Genomic DNA, 15838 nt, shown 5'->3' with positions numbered 1-15838 from the left:
TACGGGAACAATTTAATGGGGTGGATCAGGTACATATGTATAGCAACATCACTCCCACACATCCTCAACCTGTGTTCACAGAAAACAAAGGAGTATTAGAAAAAGCACAAAAAATGTGAAATATAACTATGGTGGAGAGGGGTTAATCAATTAGGATGGAAATTAATAAGATGAACAACTTACATGTGCTGGAGCAAGAGGAGCATCTCCCAGTCCTCCCAGGCCCAGTTGTTGAAGGAAGGCAGCCGCAGCAACTTCTGGGTCTCTTCCTCCACCACAGCATCACTGCAGTGTCAGATACAGCATTCAGAGGGTAGAGGAAAACTCATGGGGCAGAAGAATACTAAGAGAGGGCAGGAAGAAATGCATGAGGAAGGAGAAACACAAGTGTTGGGGTACACTTATGGGGGTACACTCAGGGGATGGTTGTGGGAGGTTCTGGGAGTAGTCACGAAGTGTGTTGACATCTGGCTGCCACAGAGAAAGTCAGGGAAATATTCTGAGGGGAAAAGGAAATAGTCATAGTGCAAGAGGACACTCCGAGAATAGACAAACTTTGGGAAGGCCAGAAGACAAAGAAAGAACACAAAGACACTTAACCAGAAAAGGAAAACTAAAGCAGGAGAGGTAATTTAGCAGATGAAGGGACACACAGGAGTCAGGGAGAAATCCTGGAGGCAGAGCTTTCAGGGAAACAAAGCTCTTACAAGGAAAGCATCCACGCATGAGTTTGTCTACATCCAGGTGAAGTATGTGGGCTGAGTGTGTGTGATTGCATACACGAGTTGAGTCTGAGATCTTAGTTTACTGAATGAGTGTGTGGGATGAAGATGTGAAGTAGTGGGTGGGTTATGTAAGAGTTTAGGAACCAGTGTGGGAGAAGAATTAATGAGATAAATTGAGTGAAGTCAAAGAATAAATTAAGTATGAAGAATGATGGTACTGTCTGTAGGAATGAGCAAGTGAGTCTAATTAAAGGGAGTCTGAATAATGACGGTGAGTCAGAGGGACATATACGAGTGCAAGACCAGCGTGGAAGTATTTACCTGACCTGTCCCTCAAAGCAGCCCTTAACAAGTTCATTAGATTTCAAAGGAACATACCAGACCCACCTTTCCCCAGGCCAGCTTTAATTAACCTCTCCCGCAAGTACAGCACAGAGCTCCCTCCAACCTTTCTCCATAATTTCTCCTGAGGACTTGCCTGTACATTAAGGGATTGTGGAATACATAATCACATATATATTACACCTACTTTTGCAGCATACTATAAAAGAAAATATGAATGATGAAGTGATATTACTAAATTTAATCCATTTACTGTCTTCACTATGTTTGAAATTTATAACCTGCATCAAGGAAAAAGGTAAGGCTCACTGGAATCAAACATCTGACATGGCAATGCTAATTACTTGGGGGTCAGTTTCCAAAAAATCTAATCAATCGAAAGACCACCACCAGATCCATTAGGTAACTACAGGTGGAGACAGAGAGAAAATATCTTGTGATCTTCACATCATATCAATGCATGATTCATCAGAGGTCATGAAAATGACTGACAGAGTCACACATGAAAACTCTTTCATTTCACCATTCAAATGGACGTGCTTGAGACTGTACAAAACCAAGTGAGACGCATGGCGTTCTCCCCCAACCCAACTCTATAATCCTCTTAGCCATGTTCCACGACTGGGAAGTTAATCCTGCTGAAGGTTACCATTGATCCTCACCAGCTTCTGGTCTGGGCAACTCATCTGTAGTGGCACACTCCGGACTGCTTAATCAAGTGATGAACATACAATTTTGTTTTATGTTTAGAACATCACAGATGCAGTTGCGTACTTTTTTCCATATAAAGATATCAAGTTTGTTCTGAAGGACATTATGTATGATTCTTAAATTTTTATATAAATAATAAACTGAGCATTGCAACTAATCCTCTACAGATGAAGTTATCAACTGTCCAATTCTAATGTACTTACAGCTTCCATTACAACTATTAATATTAAGCACAATACTTATAATTTTTATCGAGGATGTAAGGCATGTGTACGTGTAGGAAGAGAGGAAAGTGATTGGTTCTCAGTGAATGTAGGTTTGCGGCAGGGGTGTGTGATGTCTCCATGGTTGTTTAATTTGTTTATGGATGGGGTTGTTAGGGAGGTGAATGCAAGAGTTTTGGAAAGAGGGGCAAGTATGAAGTCTGTTGGGGATGAGAGAGCTTGGGAAGTGAGTCAGTTGTTGTTCGCTGATGATACAGCGCTGGTGGCTGATTCATGTGAGAAACTGCAGAAGCTGGTGACTGAGTTTGGTAAAGTGTGTGAAAGAAGAAAGTTAAGAGTAAATGTGAATAAGAGCAAGGTTATTAGGTACAGTAGGGTTGAGGGTCAAGTCAATTGGGAGGTGAGTTTGAATGGAGAAAAACTGGAGGAAGTAAAGTGTTTTAGATATCTGGGAGTGGATCTGGCAGCGGATGGAACCATGGAAGCGGAAGTGGATCATAGGATGGGGGAGGGGGCGAAAATTCTGGGAGCCTTGAAGAATGTGTGGAAGTCGAGAACATTATCTCGGAAAGCAAAAATGAGTATGTTTGAAGGAATAGTGGTTCCAACAATGTTGTATGGTTGCGAGGCGTGGGCTATGGATAGAGTGGTGCGCAGGAGGATGGATGTGCTGGAAATGAGATGTTTGAGGACAATGTGTGGTGTGAGGTGGTTTGATCGAGTAAGTAACGTAAGGGTAAGAGAGATGTGTGGAAATAAAAAGAGCGTGGTTGAGAGAGCAGAAGAGGGTGTTTTGAAATGGTTTGGGCACATGGAGAGAATGAGTGAGGAAAGATTGACCAAGAGGATATATGTGTCGGAGGTGGAGGGAACGAGGAGAAGAGGGAGACCAAATTGGAGGTGGAAAGATGGAGTGAAAAAGATTTTGTGTGATCAGGGCCTGAACATGCAGGAGGGTGAAAGGAGGGCAAGGAATAGAGTGAATTGGAGCGATGTGGTATACCGGGGTTGACGTGCTGTCAGTGGATTGAATCAGGGCATGTGAAGCATCTGGGGTAAACCATGGAAAGCTGTGTAGGTATGTATATTTGCGTGTGTGGACGTATGTATATAAATGTGTATGGGGGTGGGTTGGGCCATTTCTTTCGTCTGTTTCCTTGCGCTACCTCGCAAACGCGGGAGACAGCGACAAAGCAAAAAAAAAAAACTTATAATTTAAAAAATAGCCTGTAAAGTTCTTTAATATCTACAGTCAGCAGCTGCAGAAGGTTGCAGTGAAAATATTCCATATTTTTGATTACGTAAAGGATGTTATTGCTCTATTTTCCCTAAATTTAGTCACTGGCAAGTTTTTCTCAATCAGTATCTTTCTAGGCTTAGCCCTTCATGGTATGAAAGGAAAGTTATTACAGTTACCAAGTCACACTTGTAGAAGTAACCTAATTTTGATGAGAAAATATTAAACTTCATCGAAACGGAAACAAGCTGAACAGGGATTGTATCTATCTTCTGGTTATTTAACTGGACATGTTATTCATCATTATTTCTGATTACTTCATTGGATATGTTATTCATTACCATCTATTTTATCTATTCAATTGAATATGCTCCTTATTACTATTCTTATTACTTTCTAGTCTTATTTTTTTTTCAGTGAATTCTGTGAAAAATATAATGCCCATAAAACAACATAGGTAGCATTGTGCATGTCTTTGATAACAGCTAAAGCCCACTTCTGGGAATACTGTGAAAAACTGCAACACTAAGTTCTTCTGATCCCATGTTCATCTTTAACTGAAATTACTTCAGGAAATTCTCACAAAAGATTCTCGCTATAAAAGTTAACTTCAAAGTCACCTTCCCTTATGTTAGGTTGACTTAAGAATGCAACAAGAAACTATCATTGTATAATGTTTCTGCTTCCTGTATTTTGTATTGTAGAAACCTGATAACATGACCTTGACCCTTGACACCCGACCTTTAAGAGTATATCAGATGTGGAAACTACTTATGTAATATAAGTTTGGTCCATCCACCACATCAAGATAGCTGTCCATCAATAAAACTTGATAACCAACTAACATTAAATTTTGATAAATTTAATTTAAGATAGCAGAGTCGTTATCGTTTAGGAATAAACAGTTTCACATTAAAAGCTACACGAGGATATAGGATTATATGAATAAGGTGACCAACCATAATTGAGCCAGTGTGACCCCTAATTTTGATATGAAGTCCACTGGATCCCACATCTTAACTAGCCATACAAGATCTATCCTCCAACCACAGGGAATCCCACCTAACCTAACCTAACCACTGCTCTAATAACATCTGTGGAATCTTAATATTTTCTGGATCCAAACTGTCATTTTCACTGCTATTCTCAGACACTCGTTATGAATATAAACCCTGGGACACAATGACCTGACCTTTGAGCACAAGGATATGATAGCATGCTACTTAACCTGAACCTCTAAGATTAATTTATACCCAAAGGTCGTACCACTATGTCACAAGGGTTGTATTGTAAAGATCATCAGCTTAAAATACCTCTTAGGCACCACACGCCATGGGTCTTGGGGGTTCAAGGAGGAGCAGCATGGCAGACAGACTTACCAGATCTCCCTAAACTTGCTGAAAACAGTGGATAGCTCATCCTCCACCTTCCTGCGGTAATGGACATGCTTCCAGTACGGGTGACTGTTGGCCACACTCCCCAGGGGCTCTCCAATCCCCTGCTTGTAGAAGCCTGCATCAGGGGTAGACAGGGGAGAAGCTGTGGGTTATTATGACAACTTGGGGTGAACATACAGGCAATGACCCAATGCTGACCTCACTTAACCTAATTACGAGACAAAATCTTACCTGAAAGTTGAAAATGGTAAAGACCGTCTATACTTGAGAGCTATAATTATAAAACAAAGTGCCATGATAATCTCACTGCTTACAAAGATAAACATATATTTTCATATGAATACAGTGGCAGTAAATGCTCGGTGAACATAATAATGAAAGATTTGCCAACAATCATCTCATTGTGAGAGAAAGCAAAGAACATCCTGTCTCATTTTTTGAGATTATGTTGGAACATTTGATACAATCCAAGTTGCTAATACACACTGTGTGAGTTTGTAACAGTTCTGTAGACTTATACAATCCAAGTTGCTAATACACACTGTGTTAGGTTTGTAACAGTTCTGTGGATTTATACAATCCAAGATGCTAATACACACTGTGTGAGGTTTGTAACAGTTCTGTGGACTTATACAAGTCTTTAACTTACTTCTCTCTCTCTCTCTCTCTCTTTCTCTCTCTCAAAATTTCCCCCTTGACTATGACAGCAACCTTCTCTACCATCACCTCAAGCACCACAAGTGAAAAATGATGTTCCTTAGGAAGCTCGTAAAGTGCAAATCACCTTTACAGTGGTAGGCATTTCTTCCACATCCATAACTGACTTGTGAGGTTCCTTGAATCTGAAAACTTTGCACAGAGGGAAGGAGAGTTGTGGAAAGTGTAAAGTCAGCGAGCGAGGGAGAGGTTGTGGAGGTTGTAAAACCTGCACCGTACGAAAAGAGATGTTGTGAGTTATTGCCAATTCAAATCTCGTGGTACAACAGGAGGAAAAAAAAAAAGCTTTTCAAAAGTTTAAGCTTAGAGAGAAAAGTTGTAAAAGCTTATCTGCCGCTGAAGTCATGAAAATTGGACCCTTGAGCCACAATGAAGACGATGTGGAAGTATATCAAAGGAGATGGTCACTGAAGAACACTCATCCCTTACAACTAACAGAGATAAATGAAGAAATAAACCATTCTGGTACAAACGTTTCTCGACGTCAGAATCAACACGTGGTTGGCAAACGTTCAAGCGATCAGCTGATTGACCCATGGCAAACGTTCAAGCGATCAGCTGACTGACCTAAAACAAACGTTCAAGCGATCAGCTGATTGACCCAAAACAAACGTTCAAGCGATCAGCTGATTGACCCAAAACAAACGTTCGAGCGATCAGCTGATTGACTCAAAACAAACGTTCAAGCGATCAGCTGAGTGACCCCAAAACAAACGTTCAAGCGATCAGCTGATTGACCCATGGCAAACGTTCAAGCGATCAGCTGATTGACCCAATACAAACGTTCGAGCGATCAGCTGATTAACCCAAAACAATAACAATGATTTGTACAAGACAGGAAACTTAAATATGTTCTTATTGGACGATCTGGAAACTTTATAGTTTGTCCCCCATTCAACAGATGGCGTTAGTAATGAGTCTCGGCAATATCATTTAGTGATCGCTTACTGAATAATGGATTTTATTCATTATTCAATAAACCATTGAGGGCGACAGTGTTAACCGGTATTGATACGACAGTCTAGGCCTTTGACCTGATAGGAAATAACGGTCAGGTCAAAGGTCATATAGACATACCTCAAAGGTCGTGCAAGGTTCAGGTCAAAGCCAGCATAACTAAAGGTCGCACAGTCGTCTTTAATAGTATATTAAAGTTTTAAATGTCGTCTTGTGTGGGAGAATTTTTTTTAAATAATTTCTGTTAATTCACAACAAGATCAACAACGAGAGACCCAAACGTTTTCCAGGACGTAAATATATTTGACTACTACCAGGAGTGGCTGGTGCGAGATGTGATCCTCCGCTGCTAAACACTCGATAATACAACAAACGTAAAGATATACCAAAAGCACATACATGATATACATAAATTTACATAGGAAATACAAATATATATATACCTTTTACTGACTGTCATTGGTTAAGAAACACACTCGAGGCTCCGCCTATCACGAGGAACAACCAATCAAAACACTCGTTTGGTCTGGTGGAGGCGACCAATGGGAAGCTTCCTGACATGTCACTTGGTCTTGACCTTGTTTACATCTTGGCTCCCTTACGTCGGCCAGGTCCCCTCTCCCTCACCCTTCCCATTCTCTTCATCTCCCCTCACCACAAGCCCTCAGGGCCTTTTGATACGGTGATGGGGGGGCTCCTATCCCACACCTAGCCCCATCCTGGAGGTCACATCTATCCAGGATAGAGGGGTGGGGAAGGGGAAGGCTAAGGGCGTCCCTTCCGTCACCCAGGATTAACATTTCTCACGCCAGTAAAGCCAATCTATCCAGGATAGGTGTTCTGACGCCTCTATCCCCCATCCTGGAGGTTTGGGAGACACACTCCACGATGCAGAGAAGCATTTACCTAGCCTGGGTCGTCTCTATCCTCATCCAAGGGGTGTCAACCTCACTATCCCATGCCAAAACAGGTGTTTTGGCGCTCTATCCCTCATCCCGACGGCCTGGGACGTCATCCCACTATCCTGGAGAGCACACTCACCTAGCCAGGATAGGTGCTCGGTCGTCTCTATCCACATCCTGATGGCACAGAGGTCATCAACCTATCCAGAAAAGGTGTTTTAACGCCCTTACTTCTAATCGTAGGGACCTGGGACCTCACCCGACACTCACCTAGCCAGGATAGACCCTCACCTAGCCAGGACAGACACTCACCTAGTCAGGACAGACACTCACCTAGCCAGGATAGACACTCACCTAGCCAGGACAGACACGCACCTAGCCAGGATACACTCACCTAGCCAGGATAGACACTCACCTAGCCAGGACAGACACTCATCTAGCCAGGATAGACACACCTAGCCAGGATAGACACTCACCTAGCCAGGACAGACTCACCTAGCCAGGATAGACACTCACCTAGCCAGGATAGACACTCATCTAGCCAGGATAGACACTCACCTAGCCAGGACAGACACTCACCTAGCCAGGATAGACACTCACCTAGCCAGGATAGACACTCACCTAGCCAGGACAGACACTCACCTAGCCAGGACAGACACACACCTAGCCAGGATAGACACTCACCTAGCCAGGATAGACACTCACCTAGCCAGGATAGACACACACCTAGCCAGGACAGACACTCACCTAGCCAGGATAGACACACACCTAGCCAGGATAGACACACACCTAGCCAGGATAGACACTCACCTGGCCAGAATAGACACTCACCTAGCCAGGATAGACACTCACCTAGCCAGGATAGACACACACCTAGCCAGGACAGACACTCACCTAGCCAGGATAGACACTCACCTAGCCAGGACAGACACTCACCTAGCCAGGATAGACACACACCTAGCCAGGACAGACACTCACCTAGCCAGGATAGACACACCTAGCCAGGACAGACACTCACCTAGCCAGGATAGACACTCACCTAGCCAGGACAGACACACACCTAGCCAGGATAGACACTCACCTAGCCAGGATAGACACTCACCTAGCCAGGATAGACACTCACCTAGCCAGGATAGACACACACCTAGCCAGGATAGACACTCACCTAGCCAGGATAGACACTCACCTAGCCAGGACAGACACTCACCTAGCCAGGATAGACACACACCTAGCCAGGACAGACACTCACCTAGCCAGGATAGACACTCACCTAGCCAGGACAGACACTCACCTAGCCAGGATAGACACACACCTAGCCAGGACAGACACTCACCTAGCCAGGATAGACACACCTAGCCAGGATAGACACACACCTAGCCAGGATAGACACACACCTAGCCAGGATAGACACTCACCTAGCCAGGATAGACACTCACCTAGCCAGGATAGACACACACCTAGCCAGGACAGACACTCACCTAGCCAGGATAGACACACACCTAGCCAGGATAGACACTCACCTAGCCAGGATAGGTGCTCGGTCGTCTCTAGCCTCATCCTAAAAGCGTCCACGGCCCTCCTCAGCTCCTCCACTACAGGTGGAAGATCTGCACGTAACGTTGCCACAGACCGCTCCACCTCACCCAACCTGCAACAGCCAAGTGACACGGGACATGAGGGGGTGGGGTTAATATGGGGTTAACTCTGGGTTATATATGAGGGTAGAGCAGTGGGTGGGGTTAATACGGGGTTAATATGGGGTTAAATGTGGGTTATATATGAGGGGGGAGCAGTGGGTGGGGTTAATATGGGGTTAACTGTAGGTTATATATGAGGGTAGAGCAGGGGATGGGGTTAATATGGGGTTAACTGTGGGTTATATATGAGGGTAGAGCAGGGGATGGGGTTAATATGGGGTTAACTGTGGGTTATATATGAGGGGGAGCAAGGGGTGGGGTTAATATGGGGTTAACTGTGGGTTATATATGAGGGGGGAGCAGTGGGTGGGGTTAATATGGGGTTGTGTGGGTTATATATGAGGGGGAGCAGGGGATGGGGTTAATATGGGGTTAACTGTGGGTTATATATGAGGGGGGAGCAGTGGGTGGGGTTAATATGGGGTTAACTGTAGGTTATATATGAGGGTAGAGCAGGGGATGGGGTTAATATGGGGTTAACTGTGGGTTATATATGAGGGTAGAGCAGGGGATGGGGTTAATATGGGGTTAACTGTGGGTTATATATGAGGGGGAGCAGGGGATGGGGTTAATATGGGGTTAACTGTGGGTTATATATGAGGGGGAGCAAGGGGTGGGGTTAATATGGGGTTAACTGTGGGTTATATATGAGGGGGGAGCAGTGGGTGGGGTTAATATGGGGTTGTGTGGGTTATATATGAGGGGGAGCAGGGGATGGGGTTAATATGGGGTTAACTCTGGGTTATATATGAGGGTAGAGCAGTGGGTGGGGTTAATACGGGGTTAATATGGGGTTAAATGTGGGTTATATATGAGGGGGGAGCAGTGGGTGGGGTTAATATGGGGTTAACTGTAGGTTATATATGAGGGGGGAGCAGGGGATGGGGTTAATATGGGGTTAACTGTAGGTTATATATGAGGGTAGAGCAGTGGGTGGGGTTAATATGGGTTATATATATGAGGGGGGGCAGGGGATGGGGTTAATATGGGGTTAACTGTGGGTTATATATGAGGGGGAGCAGGGGATGGGGTTAATATGGGGTTGTGTGGGTTATATATGAGGGGAGAGCAGTGGGTGGGGTTAATATGGGGTTAACTGTGGGTTATATATGAGGGGGAGCAAGGGGTGGGGTTAATATGGGGTTGTGTGGGTTATATATGAGGGGAGAGCAGTGGGTGGGGTTAATATGGGTTATATATATGAGGGGGGGCAGGGGATGGGGTTAATATGGGGTTAACTGTGGGTTATATATGAGGGGGAGCAGGGGATGGGGTTAATATGGGGTTAACTGTGGGTTATATATGAGGGGGAGCAGGGGGTGGGGTTAATATGGGGTTATATATGAGGGGGAGCAGGGTGTGGGGTTAATATGGGGTTATATATGAGGGGGAGCAGGGTGTGGGGTTAATATGGGGTTATATATGAGGGGGAGCAGGGTGTGGGGTTAATATGGGGTTAACTGTGGGTTATATATGAGGGGGAGCAGGGGGTGGGGTTAATATGGGGTTATATATGAGGGGGAGCAGGGTGTGGGGATAATATGGGGTTATATATGAGGGGGAGCAGGGTGTGGGGTTAATATGGGGTTATATATGAGGGGGAGCAGGGTGTGGGGTTAATATGGGGTTATATATGAGGGGGAGCAGGGTGTGGGGTTAATATGGGGTTATATATGAGGGGGAGCAGGGTGTGGGGTTAATATGGGGTTATATATGAGGGGGAGCAGGGTGTGGGGTTAATATGGGGTTATATATGAGGGGGGAGCAGTGGGTGGGGTTAAAATATGGGGTTATATATGAGGGGAGAACAGTGGGTGGGGTTAATATGGGGTTAACTGTGGGTTATGTATGAGGGGGGAGCAGGGTGTGGGGTTAATATGGGGTTAACTGTAGGTTATATATGAGGGGGGAGCAGGGGATGGGGTTAATATGGGGTTAACTGTGGGTTATATATGAGGGGGAGCAAGGGGTGGGGTTAATATGGGGTTGTGTGGGTTATATATGAGGGGGGAGCAAGGGGTGGGGTTAATATGGGGTTAACTGTAGGTTATATATGAGGGGGGGAGCAATGTTAACTTTGGGATAATATGGGGATATCTGAAGGTTAAATTCAATGGGAAATGTTCTGTTAATCTTGTGTTAACATGGGGCCATCTGTGGGATAAATTCACGGAGGGAGCAAAGTTACGTTAAATTTCGGTTAATAAGGAGCCATTTCTCTTAAATTAACTAGACAGCAGAGGCAAAAACAGACTCAAACCTCTGTCTAAACCTTACAGGTCATATTGAATGGTTAACTTACCCTAGTATGTACCTAAAGGTCAAATTACCCGTTAATTACCCTCAGCCACATGTAGATGTTAAATTACCCTTTAATTACCATTCCCTCTGCCATCTGTGGGCTGGTGTAAGACGCGTGTGTGTGTGTGTGTGTGTGTGTGTGTGTGTGTGTGCCATGTTTACCAAATGGCGTCGTAGCTTCGTCTCTTCGATGTATATCAAGTGACTGTTATTTCTCTCTTGTGTCTCACCTGATGATGTGATTATTACGCGAAAGTGCACTTGGCAACTTTTCGTGTTTCATTTTCCCCCTACTGGACTCATAGCAATATATATATATATATATATATATATATATATATATATATATATATATATATATATATATATATATATATATATATAAGGCATTTTGAGTTTATTGTTTACATTGTTAGAGAAGCGCCTAACCGTGACGTCACCTGGGGCTATGGCTGCGCCCTGAGTGACGTCATGAGGTTCGTGACGTCACTTACGGGCTATGTGGTTGCAGGGTCGCCATATTGATTTCTGGTATAAACAAACCCATTTGTGAAGCGAGATGTTGTCCTTGTTGTTGTTGTGCGGCTCAGCCACTCACTGTGTGGTCAACACCAGACTCTCACGGGAACTTATGTACGAATGTAAATACGGAAAAAATACATTGGATTACGTGATATGTTTACAAGATTTTAAAATATATGTTGTGTAAAACATCCTTGTCAAAAGTACTGTTCCGTGTGTATGATTCTGTACTAACTGTAAATCAACGCCATTTTTTTTAAAGCTGTGGCCAATTGTGAATCAATAATAACGGGTTATTTAAAGGCCTTTGACCTTTGACCTCCGTCATGAACAATTATACAAGACGTGCGTCGGTCAATTTAGCATCTGTGGTACAACTTTGACCCACGTACGTCGTGCCAAAAGTTGGATAACGTGTGTCCAATTCTCCAGCAGCATTTTAGTAAAAAACAATATTGTGACCTCGACCTTTGACCCCTGACCATCAAACTTTAACCAGAGGTAGACCTCATTATGGTCTAACTGCTGTATAACTTTGACCTAAATCCAACAAGCCAATCATGAGATATCACGTACACAAGTTCGAGACCCGGGGATGTACAGGTCATACGTAAACATCACACTTTGACACCTCTCTATGACCGAGTATGTGGTCCGATACTGAACTACAAGTGTGTATAACTGATGAACAAAATGTTCAAGATCATAAATTGTTCACGGAGGACAACTGGGACATAACACTGACTGATGAACATTACCATAATAATATTTCTCACATCTGACGTGAGTTTTGCTCATAGGCAAAGTCTGGTAGAAGTCAACACCATAAAAATTATAACCTAATTTCTTTTCTTTTTTTCTCAAAAATTCGCCATATCTAAACCTCATTTGCATATTGCCAAGGTAAATAATCTTAATTGACTTTTTATTTTTGATCAATTTGACTTCACGTCTTTGTTAAAACAAATTCAAAAAGATTAAGAGTAAATTTCTATGACTTGTCGCTCACACACACACACACACACATACACACACACACACACACGGAGACACAGACAGACACAGAGACACACACACACACACACAGAGACACACACACACACAGAGACACACAGACACAGACACATACACACACACACACACACAGATACACACACACACACACACACACAGACACACACACATACACACACACAGAGACACACACAAACACAAGTCTAAGGTTACCAGAACCCACATTTAACTAACATGTTAAAATGTTTTAAAAGTCTTATGACTCATTAAGGAATATTATACAACACAAGATGTTAATATTACAAGCTTACACAAGCCATGGGTCACAATTAAAATTGTATCCATAGTTACCATAACACGTTTTCTATCTTATACTTTTTTTTTTTTGAGAAAACGGGTCCATGCACCCGATTCTCTATGGTACCCGAGGGGGACACTATGCTATATCGAACACACATTAACTCTTACGTACACCTATAGCTAAAAACACACACACACACACACGTCAAAGACCATAGATTTTATCCTCGTAATTTAAAACCCAAAACAGGGGTCAACCCTCATCTCTTTTTCTCTTACGTGAATGCAGCCATAGTCAGAAAACTCCCCCCCCTCCTTAGTGTTGATGACCTACCCATCATGACCCTACTGTATAAGGTCGGGAGAGGCTATAATACGTGATGCTGAAGCGGGCTCAGCGCTGCGCTACAATCAGTAGCAGGGAGAGTATGCAACCCTCACCTACCCCTTACCCCTCCACCTCTGGAGTGAACTAGCGATTCGGGGAAGAGGTGGGGGGGGGGGGGTTGTTAACTGTCCTCCCCCCCCCCAAACAAGGTGATCTCATTCCCACCTTAACTACAGAACTACCTAAAGCCACAATTAAGAGGAAAAGGACAGTTTATTAATGGCTTCCTTCGTGAAGTAGGTGTTACATAACAACCAGATGCGTGGGTCAATGGTAGTTTGGAGAGACGTGTTGATACAGCCACTATGGTAAGGTAAGAGGCTCAGGTGTAAGGTCAAGAGGCTTAGGTAAGGGGCGTGGGGTAAGATGGTGAAGGTAAACTTACCTTTCCTCCAAGTCCATAAGATCAAGGCCCAGACACTTGAGTTTACTTCCTGTAGGCAAAATAGAAAATATTATTATTACTATTATTTCATTTGCTACTGATACCAGTAGTAGTAGTGGTAGTAGTTGTAGTAGTAGTAGTAGTAGTAGTAGTAGTAGTAGTAGTAGTAGTAGTAGTAGTAGTAGTAGTAGTAGTCTAATAATATACTTTATAAGTTATAAATAAACCGATCATTTATGTCTAGTGTCGTCCGCATCTTCCTGTTCTCTAATGCTCAAGTCAACCAAAGAAAACGAGGTAATAATGGCATGTTTTCATGAGTAACTTATCCATATTTATTTTCCCGTTGTATTTGTCGCAAAATATACGCGGGTAAAGATCCTTACTCAGTTGTATAATAATTATTCAAGGATGATATAAGACTACATATTTGCAAATCATACATACCTGTATGAAGTACTTACATATAAAGACACCGTAATTACATATAAATATGTACAGGCCTTGAAGACATATTCTAGCTGCTCAAATTTTAAGATTTGTAAAATCTTCAAACACACACAACTGCTTACGAAATATGTGCACATTCTCTAACTACACATTCACAAATCTACCGTCTACACATGTGTACATTCAACGCCTATACGAATAAACATTCAATATCAAACATTTAATTTAACCCCTTTACGAAATTGGATTTCAAGTGTATATATTGGCTGGGTACACATTCGATTCCTCTATATGTAAATATTCACTTCTTACGTATTACAAGATTCTTGTATACGACGGTACGACCCTTGAGCACGACGGTACACGACCCTTGAACACGACGGTACACGACCCTTGAACACGACGGTACACGACCCTTGAACACGACGGTACACGACCCTTGAACACGACGGTACACGACCCTTGAGCACGACGGTACACGACCCTTGAACACGACGGTACACGACCCTTGAACACGACGGTACGACCTTCGCACGGTACGACCTTCGAGCACAACGGTACACGACCCTTGAACACGACGGTACGACCCTTGAGATCGACGGTACGACCTTCGAGCACAACGGTACGACCCTTGAGCACGACGGTACGACCCTCGAGCACGACCCTTGAACTCGACGGTACGACCCTCGAGCACGACTTTACGACCCTTGAGCACGACGGTACGATCCTTGAGCACGACGGTACGATCCTTGAGCACGACGGTTCGACCCTTGAGCACGACTTTACGACCCATGAGCACGACGGTACGACCTTCGAGCACGACGGTACGACCTTCGAGCACGACGGTACCACCCTTGAGCACGACGGTACGACCCTTAAAGGTTGTACCGTCGTGTTCATGGGTCGTAAAGTCGTGCTCAAGGGTCGTACCGTCGTGTTCAAGGGTCATAAACCCTTGGCCAAGGGTCTGAAATCAGTAATGGGGAGACATCAAAACTGTATGGCCTACTTCCTTCACATACAACAACCCGTTTTCCTCATCACTTCATATCGTGCGCATGCGCAATTCCGACCCTTCTCTGTGACGTACGATAATTTCAGCCCAGGTACTGGCACAAAACCCACATTTCTCTCTTAATTTCATGGTGTTGTCGGTGTGTTTTGGCGGGGGATAATGATGTAAATAATTAATAATAATGTTAAAAATAATAATAATTTTGGTAGACTTGCTAAACTTGATGATTAACGAAGACATGGAGTCATACAGATCATAAATATTTGTGTCGGATAGGAACCACTGGCAACCATGTTTGTTTACCAGGCCACCAAGGAGGGAGGGAGGGGGCTGTGTGGGGTCCGCCATCTTGCTCACCCAGCGACGGGCTTTCAAGTTCCCCTCCTCTTCCCTCGCCTCCCGCCTGTCGTGGTCTCGTACCAGCTTTGTGCAAGTGACAGCAAAATTTGCGATTTAAATGAAGGGAAGCCGAGGAAAACAAGATGGCGGCCACGAGCGCAAATACCGTGTGATATAAATACGACCACATGTACGTTTTGATACGACCACATGTA

General features: G+C 43.8%; 1 protein-coding gene across 3 annotated transcripts in view; it reads right to left on the bottom strand.

Moving 5' to 3' along the window:
- The window catches only part of Pde9 (phosphodiesterase 9), a 230387-nt gene that overhangs the window by 11437 nt on the left and 203112 nt on the right, over nt 1-15838 (bottom strand). For all 3 annotated transcript variants that reach the window (XM_071696727.1, XM_071696728.1, XM_071696726.1), the window contains 4 exons: nt 13820-13868; nt 8733-8860; nt 4619-4751; nt 184-285 (listed from right to left, as the gene is read on the bottom strand). In XM_071696727.1, coding sequence (XP_071552828.1) covers nt 184-285; nt 4619-4751; nt 8733-8860; nt 13820-13868 — 412 coding nt within the window. The remainder of the gene's footprint in view (nt 1-183; nt 286-4618; nt 4752-8732; nt 8861-13819; nt 13869-15838) is intronic.

This window comes from Panulirus ornatus, chromosome 61 (genome assembly GCF_036320965.1).
Source record: "Panulirus ornatus isolate Po-2019 chromosome 61, ASM3632096v1, whole genome shotgun sequence".
Classification (NCBI taxonomy): domain Eukaryota; kingdom Metazoa; phylum Arthropoda; class Malacostraca; order Decapoda; family Palinuridae; genus Panulirus; species Panulirus ornatus.
The sequence above is the reverse complement of the archived record's forward strand: the minus strand, read 5'-3'. Positions and strand labels throughout refer to the sequence as shown.